Here is a 15,271-nt window from a genome sequence, read left to right on the forward strand (position 1 = left end):
GAGCTATCTTAACCTTCTTAAACAGATCAGAAAGGGATTATAGCAGTTTCGGACACCTAAGAAGCACTCAACACTCAAAAATACCTAAGAAGTACTCAAAACTGAAGATGAGATAATTTAACATATCAATATAAATATTAGATTAATGATCATAAAATACTAAAGATATCTCTCGGATTTGTCCCTATATTCCTCCACATACCTAGCTCAGTGTCCGTAACCTAAGCGATGGCGATACTAAAAGAGATACAAAGGCAGCAGAGTTGCTGAATGCACGGAGTATGTAATTTATTGACCCCGTGTTCCCCCACTCACTGGTCGCTACTCTTGACTCGTAGAACAACAGGTACAGAACTGCAAGGAATCATTCCTAGCTCCGTGATCACCAGATCCACCAGTTCCGGGGGGGTCACGTCATAGACTAAATTCAACAACCGCAGGGACAGGTGGTTCTGCCAGTTAGCCAGGGCCACGTGTTCTCCTCGCTCACACAGGAGATCATCAGGGTCACCTGCAACAGGAGACGTACCCATTTATGTCCTTTGAGAAAATAAGTTGTAATTCAACCTTCCCTCTCCCTCCCATATCTCAGATCTTTGGAACCCTCTTTTCTGCCCTCCTGGGCTCCTTACCTAGCTCATTAGAGACAAAGGCATCAGTCTGCACACGCTCACAAAACTTGTATGTTTCACAGCAGACCAGCACTGGCACATTATGCGCTCGTGCCACCAGGGCCAGCTGCGCTGTCCCTACCCGTGACATCACGGACCCGTTGGCCAGGAGTGCATGAGCTCCCAACAGCACCTTAGAAACCTATTGTTTTGAACAGTGGAGGCGGAGAAAATGTGGCATGTAAGTAATGCACAAAAAGGTTCCCCACTCCTGCCCAGGATACCAATATTAAGACAATAATAGAATGTAATGGTTCTTCTTGGAAAACACCTGACCGTTGATTGACCCATTCCATCTCCCATAAGAAAATGAAACTCCAAAGTTACTTTTGCCCTGTTTTCTCTTGAGAGCTGCTAGTTTACTGTCCTTACAATAACAACATTGCTAGACCATGCTGTAGCTGCTTTTCCTATTAAATACAAACAAAGCTATAAAATTCTAGTGTATTTAAATAATCATAACCTGGGGAAGATGGGATTATGTCTACACCACTACATCCTTTACCTCCAACTTTAGAGTCCCTTTCCTCTGCTCTCACCTCTGGGAGCACATAGGAGGCTGCAGAAATCAGCAGGTAGGAGGCGGGGACCCCAGCACGGACCAGAAAACGTAGTGTATGCCTTCCCTCCAGCCGTGGCCGGCTGTCCACCACTACCACCCGAAACCGCCGGTCCTTAGCCCAAGCCTCCTGAAGAATTCGGGATACCAGAGATGAGCTGGAGTGAATGGAGAGGAGGATTCAGGTACAGATGTCACAAACCTACAGCCAGCCAGCTCATTACTAAAAGGCAAAGGGGCAGTCCCTTCTCCCAATTTTCTCAGTCATAGGGTCTGGACCATACCATCCATATACGAGGATCACATCTCCATTACTGATCTTCTTACAAGCAGAGCAGGAAATTGCCTTAGCTGCGAGCACAATCTTCTCTTGCACATACCGATCAATGGCTACTCGAAGTTCCGACTTGGCCTAAATGGATTAAAATGCTTAGGGAACAAGAAACGGACACATTTCTTCCTCTGATTATTATGCCAGATGCCAGAGTATGTGCACAATGATAGATTCAAAGGGGGCCTAATGGGGGCCCAAGGGTGGTACAAGTCAGACACCCCAACCACTTCCTTAATGCTGGGCCAGGGCAGAATGGCCTCACTGTCCCTTCTGGGAGTCCTGAAAGTTTCTCAGCTGTACCCTCAGGTGCATGCCTTGCTCATTCCACATAGTCATCACCTCTTCTTCCCACTTGGAGCTGCTCACACCCGTGATCTCCTTGTTAAGGAACTTGATGGCGTTGTACATGCTTGCTGACAGAGGACGGCACTGAGCCAGGAAGCTACAAAGACAATACCTAGCGTTTGTGCGACTCTACAACTTATGTTTGTACTTAAAAATGTTTTCTCTAAAGACAGAAAATAGGAAAATGAAACAAGAGATAAGAGCAAGAGAAAGGGTACAAGAAGAGAGCGGGGGGAGGCGGGAGCGGACTCGAAGTGGTTGTCCTTACCTGAAGTAGGGCTTTAGTTTATTCACTAGGTCCCTTGAGAGTTCTTCATTGGGAGGTGTTGTGTAATCCTGAATCACCTACAGGATACACACAGTGATCAGCAAAATGTCCCCTAATAAAGGTCTCTGAAAGTGGGTGGTAGGTTATGTCTCACTGAGCAAAGTGTTCTGAGGGTAGAGTCATTCCCTCTGTCCCCCAGAGATTACTTCAGGTGAGAGGAAGCTGGGGTAGTGTTGGGGAAGGTGGGGTTGGGTCATAGAGGGAACAGGACGGGGCATACCTGCTGCAAGGCACGAAGCAGGGCAATACACCGGGCATTGGAGCCACTGACCAGACCCTGGGAGTACTGCAGGCCGAGTCGCACCATGGCTGGGTGGATCACAGAGGATGGGATGCTGATGGGATGGCGGTGTCACACACTTTGCAAGGGAGCTTGAGCACCTACTGCCCAGCTGCTCCTGATGAAAAGGAACTTCCTTCACTAGCACAGACACCCCCATATCCTCTAGAGTTTTGCCTTGTGTGCAGGCTTCTTTCCCCAGACCCCATCTCAAATTTCCAGTCACTTTCAATACTGAGTCACCAAAACTCCTAGAACTTAAAAGTTGTGACAGTTTCATGGGATCCTACCTCATATACTGAGTCAGAGAGTTTTGTCTGCTGTACTGGGGTAGATGGGAGAAAAGACTGACTTTGGATCCATAATCGTTTCGTGTAGGAACCTTGACAAAACAGGGGAACAAGAGCAGTGGAAAGCAAGTAAACAGTAAGGCTACTTTGCCCCAAATACCCATTCTTCTCCAGGGTCTCTCTTTGCCTCGATCACCTCCCCCAACATCCCATCTCCCTTAGGCAATTTCTGGCACACACCAAAACCACTTCCTACCTGTTGTTGCTCTGGTTTTTTAGCAAGCCTTCTCAGAAGTGTGAGGTCATCGACCTGAGTGTGTTCAGGCAGACGCTTCACTCCTAAAAGATAATGACCACACTTTCAAGACACTGTAGGTAATAAAAAGAAATCTGCTTCTAAGGGAAAAGCGACATCAAGAAAAACTGAATAGGGAGAGGGGGAAAGCAGGGGAGAAAAGAGGAGAAGAAACAGAGACAGGATGAAGTTGAAGGGAGAATTTTGAGCTCTTGGTCCCAAGGCAAAGAATGAGAAGGGAGAGCTGTTTTACCATAGGGAAGCCTGAGCTAACACAAGAATTAAAATCAAAACAGAGGTCTCGTGATAAAGGGAAGGTACCTGAGGGGGATTCTCCAGCTGTGCTGGGGCAGGCCCGAGGAGGTGGCCCTCCTTGTTCCCCTTTCTTTGCCTGTTTCACGGCCCGCTCAGCCTCCTGCTTAGCTCGCCGTTCAGCACGAAGTTCAGCTTTACTTCGACCAGTTGGAACTTTCTCCCCAGCAGTAGCCAGCTGACTGCCTGGTCCTGCCAGTTCTTTGGTTGGGCCTACGAAAGACAGAAAAAATAGGTGCCCAAGCCCCAGGCAGGTAATATCTACCTGTGCCCCAGCCAAAGCTTCTACGCTTATATAAACTTCCTCGCAGGATGCCTGGGTGGCTCAGTCCCTTAGGCCCCTGCCTTCAGCTCAGGCCATGATCCCAGGGTCCTGGGATGGAGTCCTGCATCCGCCTCCTTGGTCAGCAGGGAGCCCGCTTCTCCCTGTGCCTGCAGCTCTCCCTGCTTGTGCACACCCTCTTTCTGGCAAAGAAATAAAATCTTAAATAAACTTCTTTGCTTTTCACTTGCTCAAACCAACTCTGTTTGTCCTGTTTCCCCCTCTTCTCCCGCACACATCTACCAGTTCCACACCCCACCCCTTTAAAAAAGCCCCCGCACCTTGACACGGGGCCGCAGGTACAGCAGAGCCAGTTTCTGGTTCTGCTCTCTTTTCCTCCTTCCGTTTCTTCTTCTGCTGTTTCTTTTCCTTCCGAAGCTGCAGCTTCTCTTCTTGGGTCATCTCCCTCCCCGCTGCCTGAGACACAGACATAGAATACTGCTCTTCCCCAACAATGCCAAAGACGATAAAACACTACTGGTGCCTTCCAAGGTTTCTATAAGGTAAAGCCCCTAATGCTCTCTAACTCTAACCAGCTAGCTATTACAAGCTTACATCCCATACAGATCGAAGGTTCTTCTCCAGGATCAGAGTCCTATACTGTTAGGGCTGAAAGAATTCTGTAAAACCTGGCTTTCCTGAGAAATAAATTGAAACGGGGATGGAGGCTGGGGCGGAACGAACTGACACAGCCTTCTGCGTAGAGTCTGACAGGCGTTTTGGGAGGGCACCCTCACTTACCCCAGGCCGAGTAGAAAGCTCCGCCTTCATCCCAGACCCCGAGTCTGCATCAGAAAACAGGTCACAAAGTGAGCCAGAGAGGCTCCGGGAGGGTTTGGAGGGGCTCGTACCCGGCGCGGCTGGCTGCTGGGTCGGCATGACCACAGCTCTGCCGCCAGGCGGGAGACAAGCCAGGGATCCGCGTGGGGACGCAGTGCGCGACAGGATCAAAAGGAAGGCGGAGGAGGCAGCCGGGAGGGGCACCCACCCTTCTCGCCCGAGCCAGCCGGTACGCGGCGCGAAGCTGCGCCCCAGGCAGTGCACCCCAGAGTCCGGAGAGGCGCCGGAACCGAACGACAGGACCCAGAGGGACTCAGGGCTCGGCCGCAGCCTCCCGGCGCCCGGCGGCTCGCTTACCTGTTAGCGCGCCCCCGCCCTTCACTCACCCTCACGAACAGCCACAGCCACGGCAGCCATCACCCTCGATTCTAGGCTCCGCCTGCCGCAGTCCTTGGGCCTATAGCGCCACCTGGGCAGACACCCGGGGCGCGCAGCCCTCGGCGGACTACAATCTCCGACGTGCACTGGGGCTCCGCCCCGGGCTACGGGAACGGAGGAGGGCCTTCTCAGCTTTGCTCTCCCAGGCGTGGCAGCGGGTTCTTGCACTTTAGACTACAATTCCCAGCGTGCCGGGGGAGCTGCGCCCAGAGCGGACGTCCCACCACCCTTCCCATCTCCGATCCCAGGCCCCCGCCCCCCCCAAAATGGCGAGTGAAGCAGCGGGGACGCGTTGAGCGGCGGAGGCGAGCGTGTAAAGCCGCTGCGGCCCTGTCAGTCCGGAGCCCACCTGGGCCCTGCCGCAGGGAACATGCACTTTTCCATTCCTGAAACCGAGTCCCGCAGCGGGGACAGCGGCGGCTCCGCCTACGTGGTGAGGAGCGGCCGGAGCCGGGCCGGGCAGGGGCGGGAATAACGGGCCAGAGCCCTCTCCGAGCGGCCTCCGAGGCCTGGGTCGCCACCCTTGGGGTCTGGTCCCAGGCCGCCGACTCCCGACGGCCTTCCTGGGATCTTATATCCCGTCTCAGATTCGTCCAAAGGTCGCCCAAGCTCCTTCAGGTCCTTTGTTCCCCCGCGTCGTCTCCCTCTGTCTGGGCCGCGGCCGCTCTGGTGGGCGTCACTGGCCTCTTGGGGAGGGAGACTGCGGCATGAGCTCCCGAATTGACCCCCGGCTGGTCCTTATGCTCTAGGACCCTACCCTGGGGTAAACAGACTAAAAAACCCTCGGACGATCTCGGTGTGTTACCTAGACGGAGCTGGTGCCAGATGACTTCTGGCCACGGTTTTCAAGGGGGTTGCCCAGGCCACGACCCTATAATGTTTGCCTGCTTTTGTGTCTTCAGGCCTATAACATTCACGTGAATGGAGTCCTGCATTGCCGGGTGCGCTACAGCCAGCTCCTGGGGCTGCACGAGCAGGTGGGACCAGTACCCCTGCCTTGAGGCAGCTTTCAAGCCCTTTCCTACACTTGGGCATCGGTATTTTCATTTTCCCCCTCTTGGCTCTCTCCTAGGCTGTGTAGTTTTTCTTTAATCACTGCCACTGGGAAGGGTCTGGTGCTTTATCTTACCGATTGACATTTCCGGGGAACTCCCTAAGAAGCTTGCTGTCTTGCTGCTTTAACTGCTTCTCTTAATACTCATATCCGCCTTTCTGCTTTCCTGTCCTCAGTCTTCCTTCACCCTTTGCCCGTGCATGGAAAAAGCGACCTCCTCCCTCTGCTGCCAAAGTACATTTCTTCTGCCATCTGAACTACAACTTGAAGTTGTTTTTCCTTCTCATACAAATCATTCACGGATCCTTCTGTGCTCTTTAGCTCATTTCAGTGGGCCTAACTGTTCAGTTATCTTTATGTATTTCTGATGCAGTGTTTCTATGTTATCCTTCAGCAGATTGCAAGCTCTATTCAACTCAGTAGAGTGTCCTGGTTCTACTGATAACTAGCTGTGCAACCCTGAGCAGTTACTTAATTTCTTTGGGCCTTAGTTTCTTTTCTTTTCTTTCTTTCTTTTTCTAAGATTTTATTTATCTATCTGACAGAGAAATCACAAGTAGGCAAAGAGACAGGCGGAGGGGGGGGGAAGCAGACTCCCCGCCGAGCAGAGGACCCTGAGATCACAACCCGAGCCGTAGGCAGAGGCTTAACCCACTGAGCCACCCAGGCACCCTGGGCCTTAGTTTCTAAGACTGAAAAATGTATTTGTTGGTCTGCAAAGTCCCATTAAGTCTTTTTTTTTTTTCTTTTAAGATTTTATTTATTTGACAGATCACAAGGAGGCATAGAAGCAGGCAGAGAGAGAGGGGTAAGCAGGCTCCCTGCTGAGCACAGAACCGGATGTGGGGCTCGATCCCACGACCCTGAGATCATGACCTGAGCTGAAGGCAGAGGCTTAACCCACTGAGCCACCCAGGCGCCCCTCCCTTTAAGTCTTAACATATTTTGTGAATGTATTAGCTGTACTTAACTGGGAACATAAATTTTCCTTTTAAAGTTCTTTGCTTCTGGTGAGGGTTCAATGAACACAGTCTTGCTGAATAGAGTTCCCTAGGCCCTGGCCCTATATAAACCCTACCCACACTGTGAAGGGCCTGACTTGTACATAGTAAGATGGGAAAGAACTTAATATTTGGGACAGAAGAATGGCTCACTGGGATGCTACCTCTGCCAGAGGAATGATTTCCTGGATTACCAGAGTAGATGGGGCCGGGGCAGGCGTGAAGGGATGGTGGCTGAGGGAAGGGAAGGGGTACCCAAAAGAACACTGTGAGTGTGGATTGCCTCTTCTCATTTGCTGTGTTTTATGTGAAGGGTTGTATCTCTTTCCCCAAATAGCTTCGGAAGGAGTATGGGGCCAATGTTCTTCCTGCATTTCCCCCAAAGAAGCTTTTCTCTCTGACACCTGCTGAGGTAGAACAGAGGAGAGAGCAGTTAGAGAAGTACATGCAAGCTGGTGAGTGGTTGAAGGGAACTTTAGGCTAACTGTTTAGAGAGCTGTGGGAAGAGACTCAAAACCGCTGGTTCTTTAGACTGGCCTGAATTAATTTCTACAGCTGGGGAGCCTCTTGTTTGATCTGTTAATTAGGAAAAGTAAATAACACACAAGGATGGTCTAGGTATCAGCAAAGCAATTTGGCCAATAGACTAATAGAGTTTAGAAATACCAGTGTAACACTTCATAGTCTTAAAGCAGTTTAGATGGGTGGGGAGAACTTAATTTGTATCTGACGTACTTTAGATTAACATCATTGTTATTTCCCCAGTTCTATAGACTGGACTCAACTAGATGGCAGCCAAGGGTGGGGCAGGTGAAGAATATTTGCAAACAGTGAGTGAGGTGAGGCCAGCTGGGGGATACAACAGGCCATCATCAGCCCAGGAAATGGGGTATGGGGGAACCTACCAAGAAAAGAACTGAGCGGGGGGGTCAAGAGGGAGTTCTAAGTTACTGGAATAGTGTTCTCTTGTCCCCACAGTTCGGCAAGACCCGCTGCTTGGGAGCAGTGAGACCTTCAACAGCTTCCTGCGTCGGGCACAACAGGTAAGGCTCTGGGTGGTAACGAGATTTAAGGGAAGGACTTTCCTATAGGGCCATGGCATTTTAAGGCAGTGGCTACAGAAGAGTCATCCTGGTACCTTTTTTTATGGGAGGGGGCTTCTGCTGTACTAGTGAAATCAAGGAAACCCAGCCTGTAATTAAGCAAATAAGAATAAAGACACTAGAAGGACCTAGAAATAGAGTTGGGAATGGGTCATACTTGGACGCTGAGCAAGCATTAACAAGGCAGTGCCTCATGTATGTTCACTCCAGGAGACACAGCAGGTCCCCACCGAGGAGGTTTCCTTGGAAGTGCTACTCAGCAATGGGCAGAAAGTTCTGGTCAATGTGCTAACTTCAGATCAGACTGAAGATGTCCTAGAGGTGAGGCACTTGTACTGCACGGCCCCACCTCCTCTGCACCCCCAGGGTCCCAGGTTTGGGGGTGATTAGAACCAGCCAGTATGATGAGCTGTACTTGCTTCTCTATCCCCAGGCTGTGGCTGCAAAGCTGGATCTTCCAGATGACTTGATCGGATACTTTAGTCTCTTTCTAGTTCGAGAGAAAGAGGACGGAACCTTTTCTTGTGAGTTTCTATGGACATGAGTTCTTCCCTGTGCTTCTAGTAGTGAAATTGCCCTGCTAATTCCTCCCCAAATCTGACATTTCCTCAGGGCTCCTCTCTTGATTTTTCTCCCCTTGAGTCTTATATTTACTTTTTTTCTTTTTTTTTCCTTTTAACCCATAGTTGTACGGAAGTTGCAAGAGTTTGAGCTGCCTTATGTGTCTGTTACCAGTCTTCGGAGTCAAGAGTATAAGATTGTGCTAAGGAAGAGGTCAGGGCTGGGCTTGGAGGAGGGGGAGGGTGCTGGTGATTACTGGGCCATGTACTGAGACAGAATAACCTGGACAAGGGGGTAGTGCTGGGTGATACTACCAGGCCTCCCAGGCTTCCTCCCACTATACCACCCTATTTGCCCAGTAGTTCTAGATTGCTCCTATTTTCTATTCCACCTCTCTTGCCTTACCCCAGCTTAGCCCCGTTACCCCTTTCCACCCCTTGGCCTCACAGTTATTGGGACTCTGCCTATGATGACGATGTCATGGAGAACCGGGTTGGCCTGAACCTGCTTTATGCTCAGGTGAGCTTGGAGCTGCCTCAGAACCCTTCCCCACAAACAGATACTGGTGTCCCACTCCGCCGAGGAAACTCTTCATGTCTTTACACCCAGTTCACGGGAAAGTTCCTAGAATACTATCAGGGCACCTGGCACTCTTCCTACTTTGTAAGCTGATATAGTCAAGGACTTACTGCAAAGACCTTGCTCAAGCATGGGGCTAAGGGTCAGGCTGGACAGAGGTATCTGGACACTTCTCCTTGGACCTCTGATTGGAAGCCCCAAACCCCCCACCCGTTGTTTCCACTGTAGACGGTATCAGACATTGAGCGTGGGTGGATCCTGGTCACCAAGGAGCAGCACCGGCAGCTCAAATCTCTGCAAGAGAAGGTCTCCAAGAAGGAGGTGAGCCTGCTTTCCTGTCTCCTTCCAAGGGTTGTTTTCTGACTCACCCCACTTCCCCTCCTGACACGTCCCGCATGGTGACTGGGTTTCAGTTCCTGCGGCTGGCGCAGACACTGCGGCACTATGGCTACTTGCGCTTTGATGCCTGTGTGGCTGACTTCCCAGAGAAGGACTGTCCCGTGGTGGTGAGCGCAGGCAACAGTGAGCTCAGCCTGCAGCTCCGCCTGCCTGGCCAGCAACTCCGCGAAGGTTCCTTCCGGGTCACCCGCATGCGGTGCTGGCGCGTCACCTCCTCTGTGAGTTGGGGTAGGCCTTTGGGATGGTGGTCTGGCAAGCCTTGAACTTCAGGAATGGGCTGCAGTTGATTAAAGAGGGAGACAGATGGGCGGGAACAATCTCACCCTAACTCTCCTTTCTCTCCCAGGTGCCACTGCCCAGTGGAGGCACGAGCAGCCCAGGCCGGGGCCGGGGTGAGGTACGCCTGGAACTGGCTTTTGAATACCTCATGAGCAAGGACCGGCTACAGTGGGTCACCATCACCAGCCCTCAGGTGTGAGCCCACCCTCAGGCCTCCTCTGGAGCCCATTGCACCGTCTCTTAGATACCCAAGTCTAGGGCTTCCAGGACTCCATGTGAGTGGGAGCCCTTGTCTTAGGGGTGCTGGGCTCAGGATGACCACTCTAGTCAGGCTGAGCTCTCTTCTTGCCCTCAGGCCATCATGATGAGTATCTGCTTGCAGTCCATGGTAGATGAACTGATGGTGAAGAAATCTGGTGGCAGCATCAGGAAGGTAAGCAAAGGTGTGGACCAAACAGCTGAGTTTTTATGCTCTCCCTGCCTCTTGTCCTGGGTGTGAGGCTTCTCCCAAGAGGGAGAAGTGATGGAAAATCCAAAGGGATCCTACTCTTATCAGCACTTCATCCCTAGATGCTGCGCAGGCGAGTGGGGGGCACCCTGAGACGCTCAGACAGCCAGCAAGCAGTGAAGTCCCCACCCCTGCTTGTAAGTATCACTTTCTCATCAGTACCCCACCCGCCAGCCTTGCCTTATTTCCCCTGGTGAGGTCTCTGACACCTCCGCCTCCTCTTCCTCAGGAGTCACCTGATGCCAGCCGGGAGTCCATGGTCAAACTCTCAGTGAGTTCCCCATGTGGGTTGGTGAGGTTGGTGTTGGTAGGGGATCTCAGGGAGGCTCGAGCCCTCTGACCCCAACCCTGCCTTTGTTACAGAGCAAGCTGAGTGCCGTGAGCTTGCGGGGGATTGGCAGTCCCAGCACAGATGCCAGTGCCAGTGATGTCCACGGCAATTTTGCCTTCGAGGGCATTGGAGATGAGGATCTGTGATCTCCAGTGCCCAGATGTCTGCCCTCTACCCCGGAGGAATGTTCAGAAACTTGCCCTGTGCCTGTATCCCCCAAGCCACGGGGGTCTTTTCCTTCCTTCCTTCCCCTTTCTTCTCTTGGCCAGGGGCTTCCTAACCCACCTTCCCTTCCACCCCCTGGGCTGGCTGCACAAAGGATTGTTCTCTCTTTTCAGAGCGGGCCCTCAATGCCAAATTAGCATTTAGTATTTTGCACAAAGTCCAAGGGACCATGGCTACCTGCCTTGGGGAGGAACTGCAGCTTCCCCTGGGGCTGCTTCTGGCTTCTCGGGGCCATGGGCCAAGGGGATGGGCAGAGGTCTATGTACGGTCTGGCCCAACTCCCCATCATTAAACAGCCTGACTGCTGCCTACCTCTGGTTCCCTTTCACTGCCCCTGCCCCCTCATCACAGCACAGACTGTTGCGCTAAGGTTAAGGTGCTTGCCACTGCCAATTCAGCGTAGACATGGCTTTGTTAGTGTTTCCTTTATTATAAAGCACTGAAATAAGTTAAATAAACAGGTGGGTGGCTGGGCAATCCCCCAGCCAGTTCCTCTCCTGCCCCTGGGAGCAGTGGAGGTGAACACAGGACCCTTCTCACTGAGCTCATGAAGTGCCTCAGTCAAGGCAAGGCCCCCTGGTCCATATGGGCCCCTCGCCCATGGGGTCTGAGCTGGTCCATATAGTGCCTAGGTTAGTCTGTGGAGCCCCTGGCCAGCGGGGGAGGAAGTAGGAGGTGGCTTCTGGTCCATCTGTATAAAACGTACAGGAGAGGCAGGGCTAATCCATAGGGCCCTGAGGGAGAAGGACCTAGTTCAGGGCAAGTCCGTATGGAGAGCCCGGCTACCAGCGGCACTCAAAGCTGTCGGACCCCGAGAGCTCAACACAGAGGAGGGGCTGTGAGCTGGGGCCCAGCCCTCAGAGGCAGAGAGGCCAGGCCCTCCTGCCCCACCATGGCCATGCACCTTCTGGTGGCGTTTGTAGTTGTCCCAGTGGCCTGTGGTGTAGGCGCAGGTGGCACAGCGGAAGGGCTTCTCGCCTGTGTGCCGCAGCATGTGGCGTTTGAGGTTCATGCTCTGATTGCAGCTGTAGTTGCAAAGGCTACACCGAAAAGGTTTGTCCCCAGAGTGGATGCGACCATGACGCTTGAGGTTGGCCAGGTTGCCACAGGCATAGGGGCAGAGGGGGCACTTGTAGGGCTTCTCTCCTGTGTGGACGCGTTGGTGCCGTTTCAGGTTATCCAGATGAGCAGAGGCATAGGGACAGCGGGCACAGCGAAAGGGCTTCTCGCCACTGTGCGTCTTCATATGCCGGGCCAGGTGGTTGGGATAGTGAGTGGCAAAGGGGCAGAGGCTACAGGCAAAGCCTTTGTCACTGGGGCCTTGGGGCCCCCCACTGGCACCCCCTCCAGCCTCTCCTCGCATGCAGCGCCCACACATGGCAGCTCCCAGCCGACTACCCTCGCCCTCCTCCAGCTCCTGTCCACAGTTCCGGCAGGTCCAAGGGAACAGCAGCTCTGGCAGTGGTTCTGAGCCAGTCCCACAGAGGCCCTCCCCTTCACCCCGCAGCTGCCCACAGTCCGGCAGGAAACTGGCACCACCTGGTGGCACATGGAGGCTCAAATCTGGAAGCAGCAGAGCATCTGTGGGGACAATGAGATCTGAGCTATGAATCCAAGTATCCCTAACGCCACCCACCCATGTCCCAGGTTCTTTTGGTTTTTGGCTTTTTACCTTCAGGTCGCCGGGGCACTGCCCCCTCCTGCTCTGTGGGACTGGGAGGCCGGGTGGGACGTGGAGCACAGCAGCGGAAGCCACAGGTCGGGCAGGGAGGAGTGGGGGGCCCCGCGTGGGTACGCTGATGCCGCCTCAGGTTGCCCAGGCTGCTGCAGGCAAAGGGGCAGTGGGGACAGCGGTAGGGCTTCTCGCCAGTGTGGGTGCGGGTATGTCGCGTCAGGTTGACGAGCTGGGCTGAGGCGTAGGGGCAGCGGCCACAGCGGAACGGCTTCTCCCCGCTGTGTGTCTGCATGTGCCGCTTCAGGTGGCTCGAGTAGTGGGACACGAAGGCGCAGAGGCGGCATGAGTATAGTAGCCGTGGGGGCAGCGGGGGCCCCCCACCCGGCCCTCCTGCCCCACAACACGGCCCCTCACCTGTCGGCCCCCCACACAGCTGGCAGGCTGGGCCTGGCCTCTCACCCCTGGCCTCCCCTGGACCCCTGGCTGGTTCCTCAACTTCACTCTCAGCACTTAGTGGCCGGCCGCCCCCAGACTCGTCATCACTCAGCCCGTAGGGAAGCCCAGGCCTGGCCCCCAGAGAGTCTCCTGGCAAGACAGACATGAGAAGAGACATCAACGTGGGGTAGGACCAGGCTCCAAATTCACTCAGTGGTGTCTCCCCACCCCTCGCCCTTGCTTGGCCCCACCCTTCAGTGATCCTGAAAATTCAATATGAATTACCTGCTTCTGAGCCTGTACTAACCTAGTGATGACAGCTGTACCTAATTCCACTGCACAGAAAAAGATCAAAGGCTCACAGTGGACCACAGGCTGAAATGAATCGATAATGTAATTAGCTGATTTTTGGGATAAGAAAGTAAAGTGAAAATACACAAGGCAGAGGCCTGAGACCTTATTCTAAGCTCTGTATTAGGAAGGTCCTTTTTAGTATAGAGCTGATTATATAATAAAAACTATGTCAAGAGTGAGGCAAAATCTAGAGAGAAGGGGAAACAAAGTAATGTGCCTAAAAGATTTTCTTTTACATGGATTCCCTCAATGATTTTCAAAAACATCCTTTGTATAGGTGGCATAAGTGGGTAGATGGTGCACCAAATTAGGATGGGGTGATGTTAAGATTGACAGGGAAAAGGAATGTTCAAGAACACTTGGGGGTAGGGACCAAAACCTCAATAGAAAAGGGTTTATGCTGCAGGTGAAAGGCAGATTAGGCACAACTTAATTTCAACAAGAAGTTGTTTCCCTGACCCTCTTTAACTTCATATAAAGAATGTGCTAGACAGGAGAACAAGGTTATTAAAAGGACATTAACTTTTAACCAGTTGCTCCATGTGATTCATCCACTGTCCTATTCATACCACCTTTGAACCAGGCCCCAGAACTTCACCTCAACAAAGTGATGGAGCTCACTGGACCATTAGGCAAGTGAAAAAATCTACCTCAAATCTAAAATCATCCCTAGGTTGTGGCACTGTTTCGTGTTTTGCTCACTGGCACTAAATCTTAACCCGCCTCTTGCAGGGCTGAAGTTCCAGCGGCCACTAATCCTTGACCAAGTCCCTCAAACCCACCTTCAGAGTCTCTCTCGAAGCCCATGAGCTGGTCGCTGTTGCCGTCACCTTCCTCCTCTTCCTCTTCCTCTTCCTCCTCAAACTCCAGATCCTGGCCTAGTAGCAAATCACTCTCCAATACGAGGGCCCCGGGTCCTTCGTCGAGGGAGTCTTCGGTATCCACTGAAGAAGGGAGGGGGCTTGTAGATTCTCCCTCAGGAACCGAGCCCATGATCCGCACCCCGGGAGCTAGCCCTCGAAGCCCGTACTTCCCGAACTCGCAGACCCTCTCGGGTTCCCTTAGTACCTCGGTAGGAAGCTAGGAGTCCAGATCGCCCACCCCATCCCTCAGGAGTCCCCCTCCACCCCGACCTGAACCCACTCCACTGACCCCACCCCCGATCCTCCCCCCTCGCGGCCCCTGACCCCTGACCTTTGACCCCCTCGCATTTCACGGGCTGCGGGTGGCTCTGCTTCCTTCGGGGCATCGTGACCGGCTCCAGCCCGACGCGCCTCCGGCCTGCGGCCGCCTGGCCCCGCCCCTCCCAATCCGGCCTGCCCGCCCGCCCTTCTTCTCAGGGCCCGCGGGCCGCCTCCATGCAGCGGCGCGGGCCCCGGGCAGCCCCCGGCCCTGGCCCCGGCGCCCAGCTCAGGCCGCTCCCGCCGCCGCCGCCGCGTCCATTCATGGAGCCCCCTACCCCCCCCCTACGGAGACCAGCTGGTACCTCCGTCCTCGCTTCCGCTTCCGCTGCCGCAGAGCCACACGGGAGGCGTAGTCCGTGGAAAGCAGAAGCGGCGAAAACGTCCACAGCATGACCAGGAAGTGATTGTGACGAAAGGAAGCGAGCGAGCCAATCAGAGATGAGATAGAAACCAGCCGGGTGAGGAATGTAGGAGAATCCTTGGCCCGGCTTTCAGTCTTGGTAGTCGCCCAGCAGGTCCTTATCCTTACCTGCAGGAACTAGTAAACTATTCCTGATTCCGGAGGAGGGTGAAGATGAGCCGTGAGGCTAGGCCAACCTGCCCAGCAGCTCAGGGAACTGCAATACTTG

At 53.4% G+C, this 15,271-nt stretch overlaps 3 protein-coding genes across 10 annotated transcripts; 1 reads left to right on the forward strand and 2 right to left on the reverse strand.

Moving 5' to 3' along the window:
* Positions 1 to 151: 151 nt before the first annotated feature.
* LOC111158349 (eukaryotic translation initiation factor 2B subunit delta) lies at positions 152 to 4,961 on the reverse strand. Of its 4 annotated transcripts, XM_022520327.1 has the most exons (14): positions 4,903 to 4,961; positions 4,478 to 4,521; positions 4,018 to 4,153; positions 3,934 to 3,936; positions 3,424 to 3,627; positions 3,064 to 3,146; positions 2,808 to 2,899; positions 2,458 to 2,572; positions 2,178 to 2,254; positions 1,904 to 2,006; positions 1,515 to 1,642; positions 1,211 to 1,388; positions 633 to 813; positions 153 to 511 (listed from the first exon to the last, which is right to left on the reverse strand). In XM_022520327.1, the coding sequence occupies exons 1-14, from the start codon at positions 4,931 to 4,933 to the stop codon at positions 312 to 314; spliced, it is 1,575 nt and encodes a 524-aa protein (XP_022376035.1). In that variant the 5' UTR covers positions 4,934 to 4,961; the 3' UTR covers positions 153 to 311. The 4 variants fall into 4 exon arrangements, with proteins under 4 accessions (XP_022376033.1, XP_022376035.1, XP_022376034.1 ...); XM_022520325.1 differs by lacking the exon at positions 4,903 to 4,961 and having other exon boundaries at positions 152 to 511; positions 4,478 to 4,761; XM_022520328.1 differs by lacking the exon at positions 3,934 to 3,936 and having other exon boundaries at positions 154 to 511; positions 4,903 to 4,959.
* A 232-nt stretch (positions 4,962 to 5,193) lies between these two features.
* On the forward strand, positions 5,194 to 11,305 carry LOC111158353 (sorting nexin 17). Of its 4 annotated transcripts, none has more exons than XM_022520333.1 (15): positions 5,194 to 5,387; positions 5,857 to 5,931; positions 7,347 to 7,464; positions 7,988 to 8,052; positions 8,323 to 8,433; positions 8,546 to 8,636; positions 8,799 to 8,886; positions 9,123 to 9,192; positions 9,481 to 9,573; positions 9,666 to 9,869; positions 9,998 to 10,123; positions 10,286 to 10,363; positions 10,501 to 10,575; positions 10,668 to 10,709; positions 10,802 to 11,305. In XM_022520333.1, the coding sequence occupies exons 1-15, from the start codon at positions 5,325 to 5,327 to the stop codon at positions 10,913 to 10,915; spliced, it is 1,413 nt and encodes a 470-aa protein (XP_022376041.1). In that variant the 5' UTR covers positions 5,194 to 5,324; the 3' UTR covers positions 10,916 to 11,305. The 4 variants fall into 4 exon arrangements, with proteins under 4 accessions (XP_022376041.1, XP_022376043.1, XP_022376042.1 ...); XM_022520335.1 differs by having other exon boundaries at positions 5,857 to 5,895; XM_022520334.1 differs by having other exon boundaries at positions 10,668 to 10,713; positions 10,802 to 10,926.
* Positions 11,306 to 11,404: 99 nt separating this feature from the next.
* On the reverse strand, positions 11,405 to 15,066 carry LOC111158352 (zinc finger protein 513). Of its 2 annotated transcripts, none has more exons than XM_022520332.1 (4): positions 14,945 to 15,066; positions 14,241 to 14,402; positions 12,667 to 13,254; positions 11,405 to 12,575 (listed from the first exon to the last, which is right to left on the reverse strand). In XM_022520332.1, exons 2-4 carry the CDS (start codon positions 14,263 to 14,265, stop codon positions 11,749 to 11,751), a joined length of 1,440 nt encoding a protein of 479 aa, XP_022376040.1. In that variant the 5' UTR covers positions 14,266 to 14,402; positions 14,945 to 15,066; the 3' UTR covers positions 11,405 to 11,748. The 2 variants fall into 2 exon arrangements, with proteins under 2 accessions (XP_022376040.1, XP_022376038.1); XM_022520330.1 differs by lacking the exon at positions 14,945 to 15,066 and adding an exon at positions 14,653 to 14,817.
* Between the last annotated feature and the right edge of the window lie 205 nt (positions 15,067 to 15,271).

The sequence above is a fragment of the Enhydra lutris genome, unplaced genomic scaffold (assembly GCF_002288905.1).
Source record: "Enhydra lutris kenyoni isolate GAN:26980312 unplaced genomic scaffold, ASM228890v2 scaffoldscaffold59, whole genome shotgun sequence".
NCBI lineage: Eukaryota > Metazoa > Chordata > Mammalia > Carnivora > Mustelidae > Enhydra > Enhydra lutris.

Bases quoted from the DNA above. Each gene is read 5' to 3' on its own strand.
- LOC111158349 (XM_022520325.1), bottom strand. From the start codon at position 4,615: ATGCCGACCCAGCAGCCAGCCGCGCCGGGTACGAGCCCCTCCAAACCC. The intron at 2,573-2,807 runs GTAGGATCCCAT...CCATCCCATCAG, and splicing joins TCTCTGACTCAGTATATGAG to CATCCCATCCTCTGTGATCC. The intron at 1,643-1,903 runs GTGATGACTATG...TAATCCATTTAG, and splicing joins GCTCCAAGTGGGAAGAAGAG to GCCAAGTCGGAACTTCGAGT.
- LOC111158353 (XM_022520333.1), top strand. From the start codon at position 5,325: ATGCACTTTTCCATTCCTGAAACCGAGTCCCGCAGCGGGGACAGCGGC. The intron at 8,887-9,122 runs GTCAGGGCTGGG...TTGGCCTCACAG, and splicing joins AAGATTGTGCTAAGGAAGAG to TTATTGGGACTCTGCCTATG. The intron at 9,870-9,997 runs GTGAGTTGGGGT...TTTCTCTCCCAG, and splicing joins GCTGGCGCGTCACCTCCTCT to GTGCCACTGCCCAGTGGAGG.
- LOC111158352 (XM_022520330.1), bottom strand. From the start codon at position 14,707: ATGCCCCGAAGGAAGCAGAGCCACCCGCAGCCCGTGAAATGCGAGGGG. The intron at 13,255-14,240 runs GTGGGTTTGAGG...CTGTCTTGCCAG, and splicing joins CTTCGAGAGAGACTCTGAAG to GAGACTCTCTGGGGGCCAGG. The intron at 12,576-12,666 runs GTAAAAAGCCAA...TTGTCCCCACAG, and splicing joins AGTGCCCCGGCGACCTGAAG to ATGCTCTGCTGCTTCCAGAT.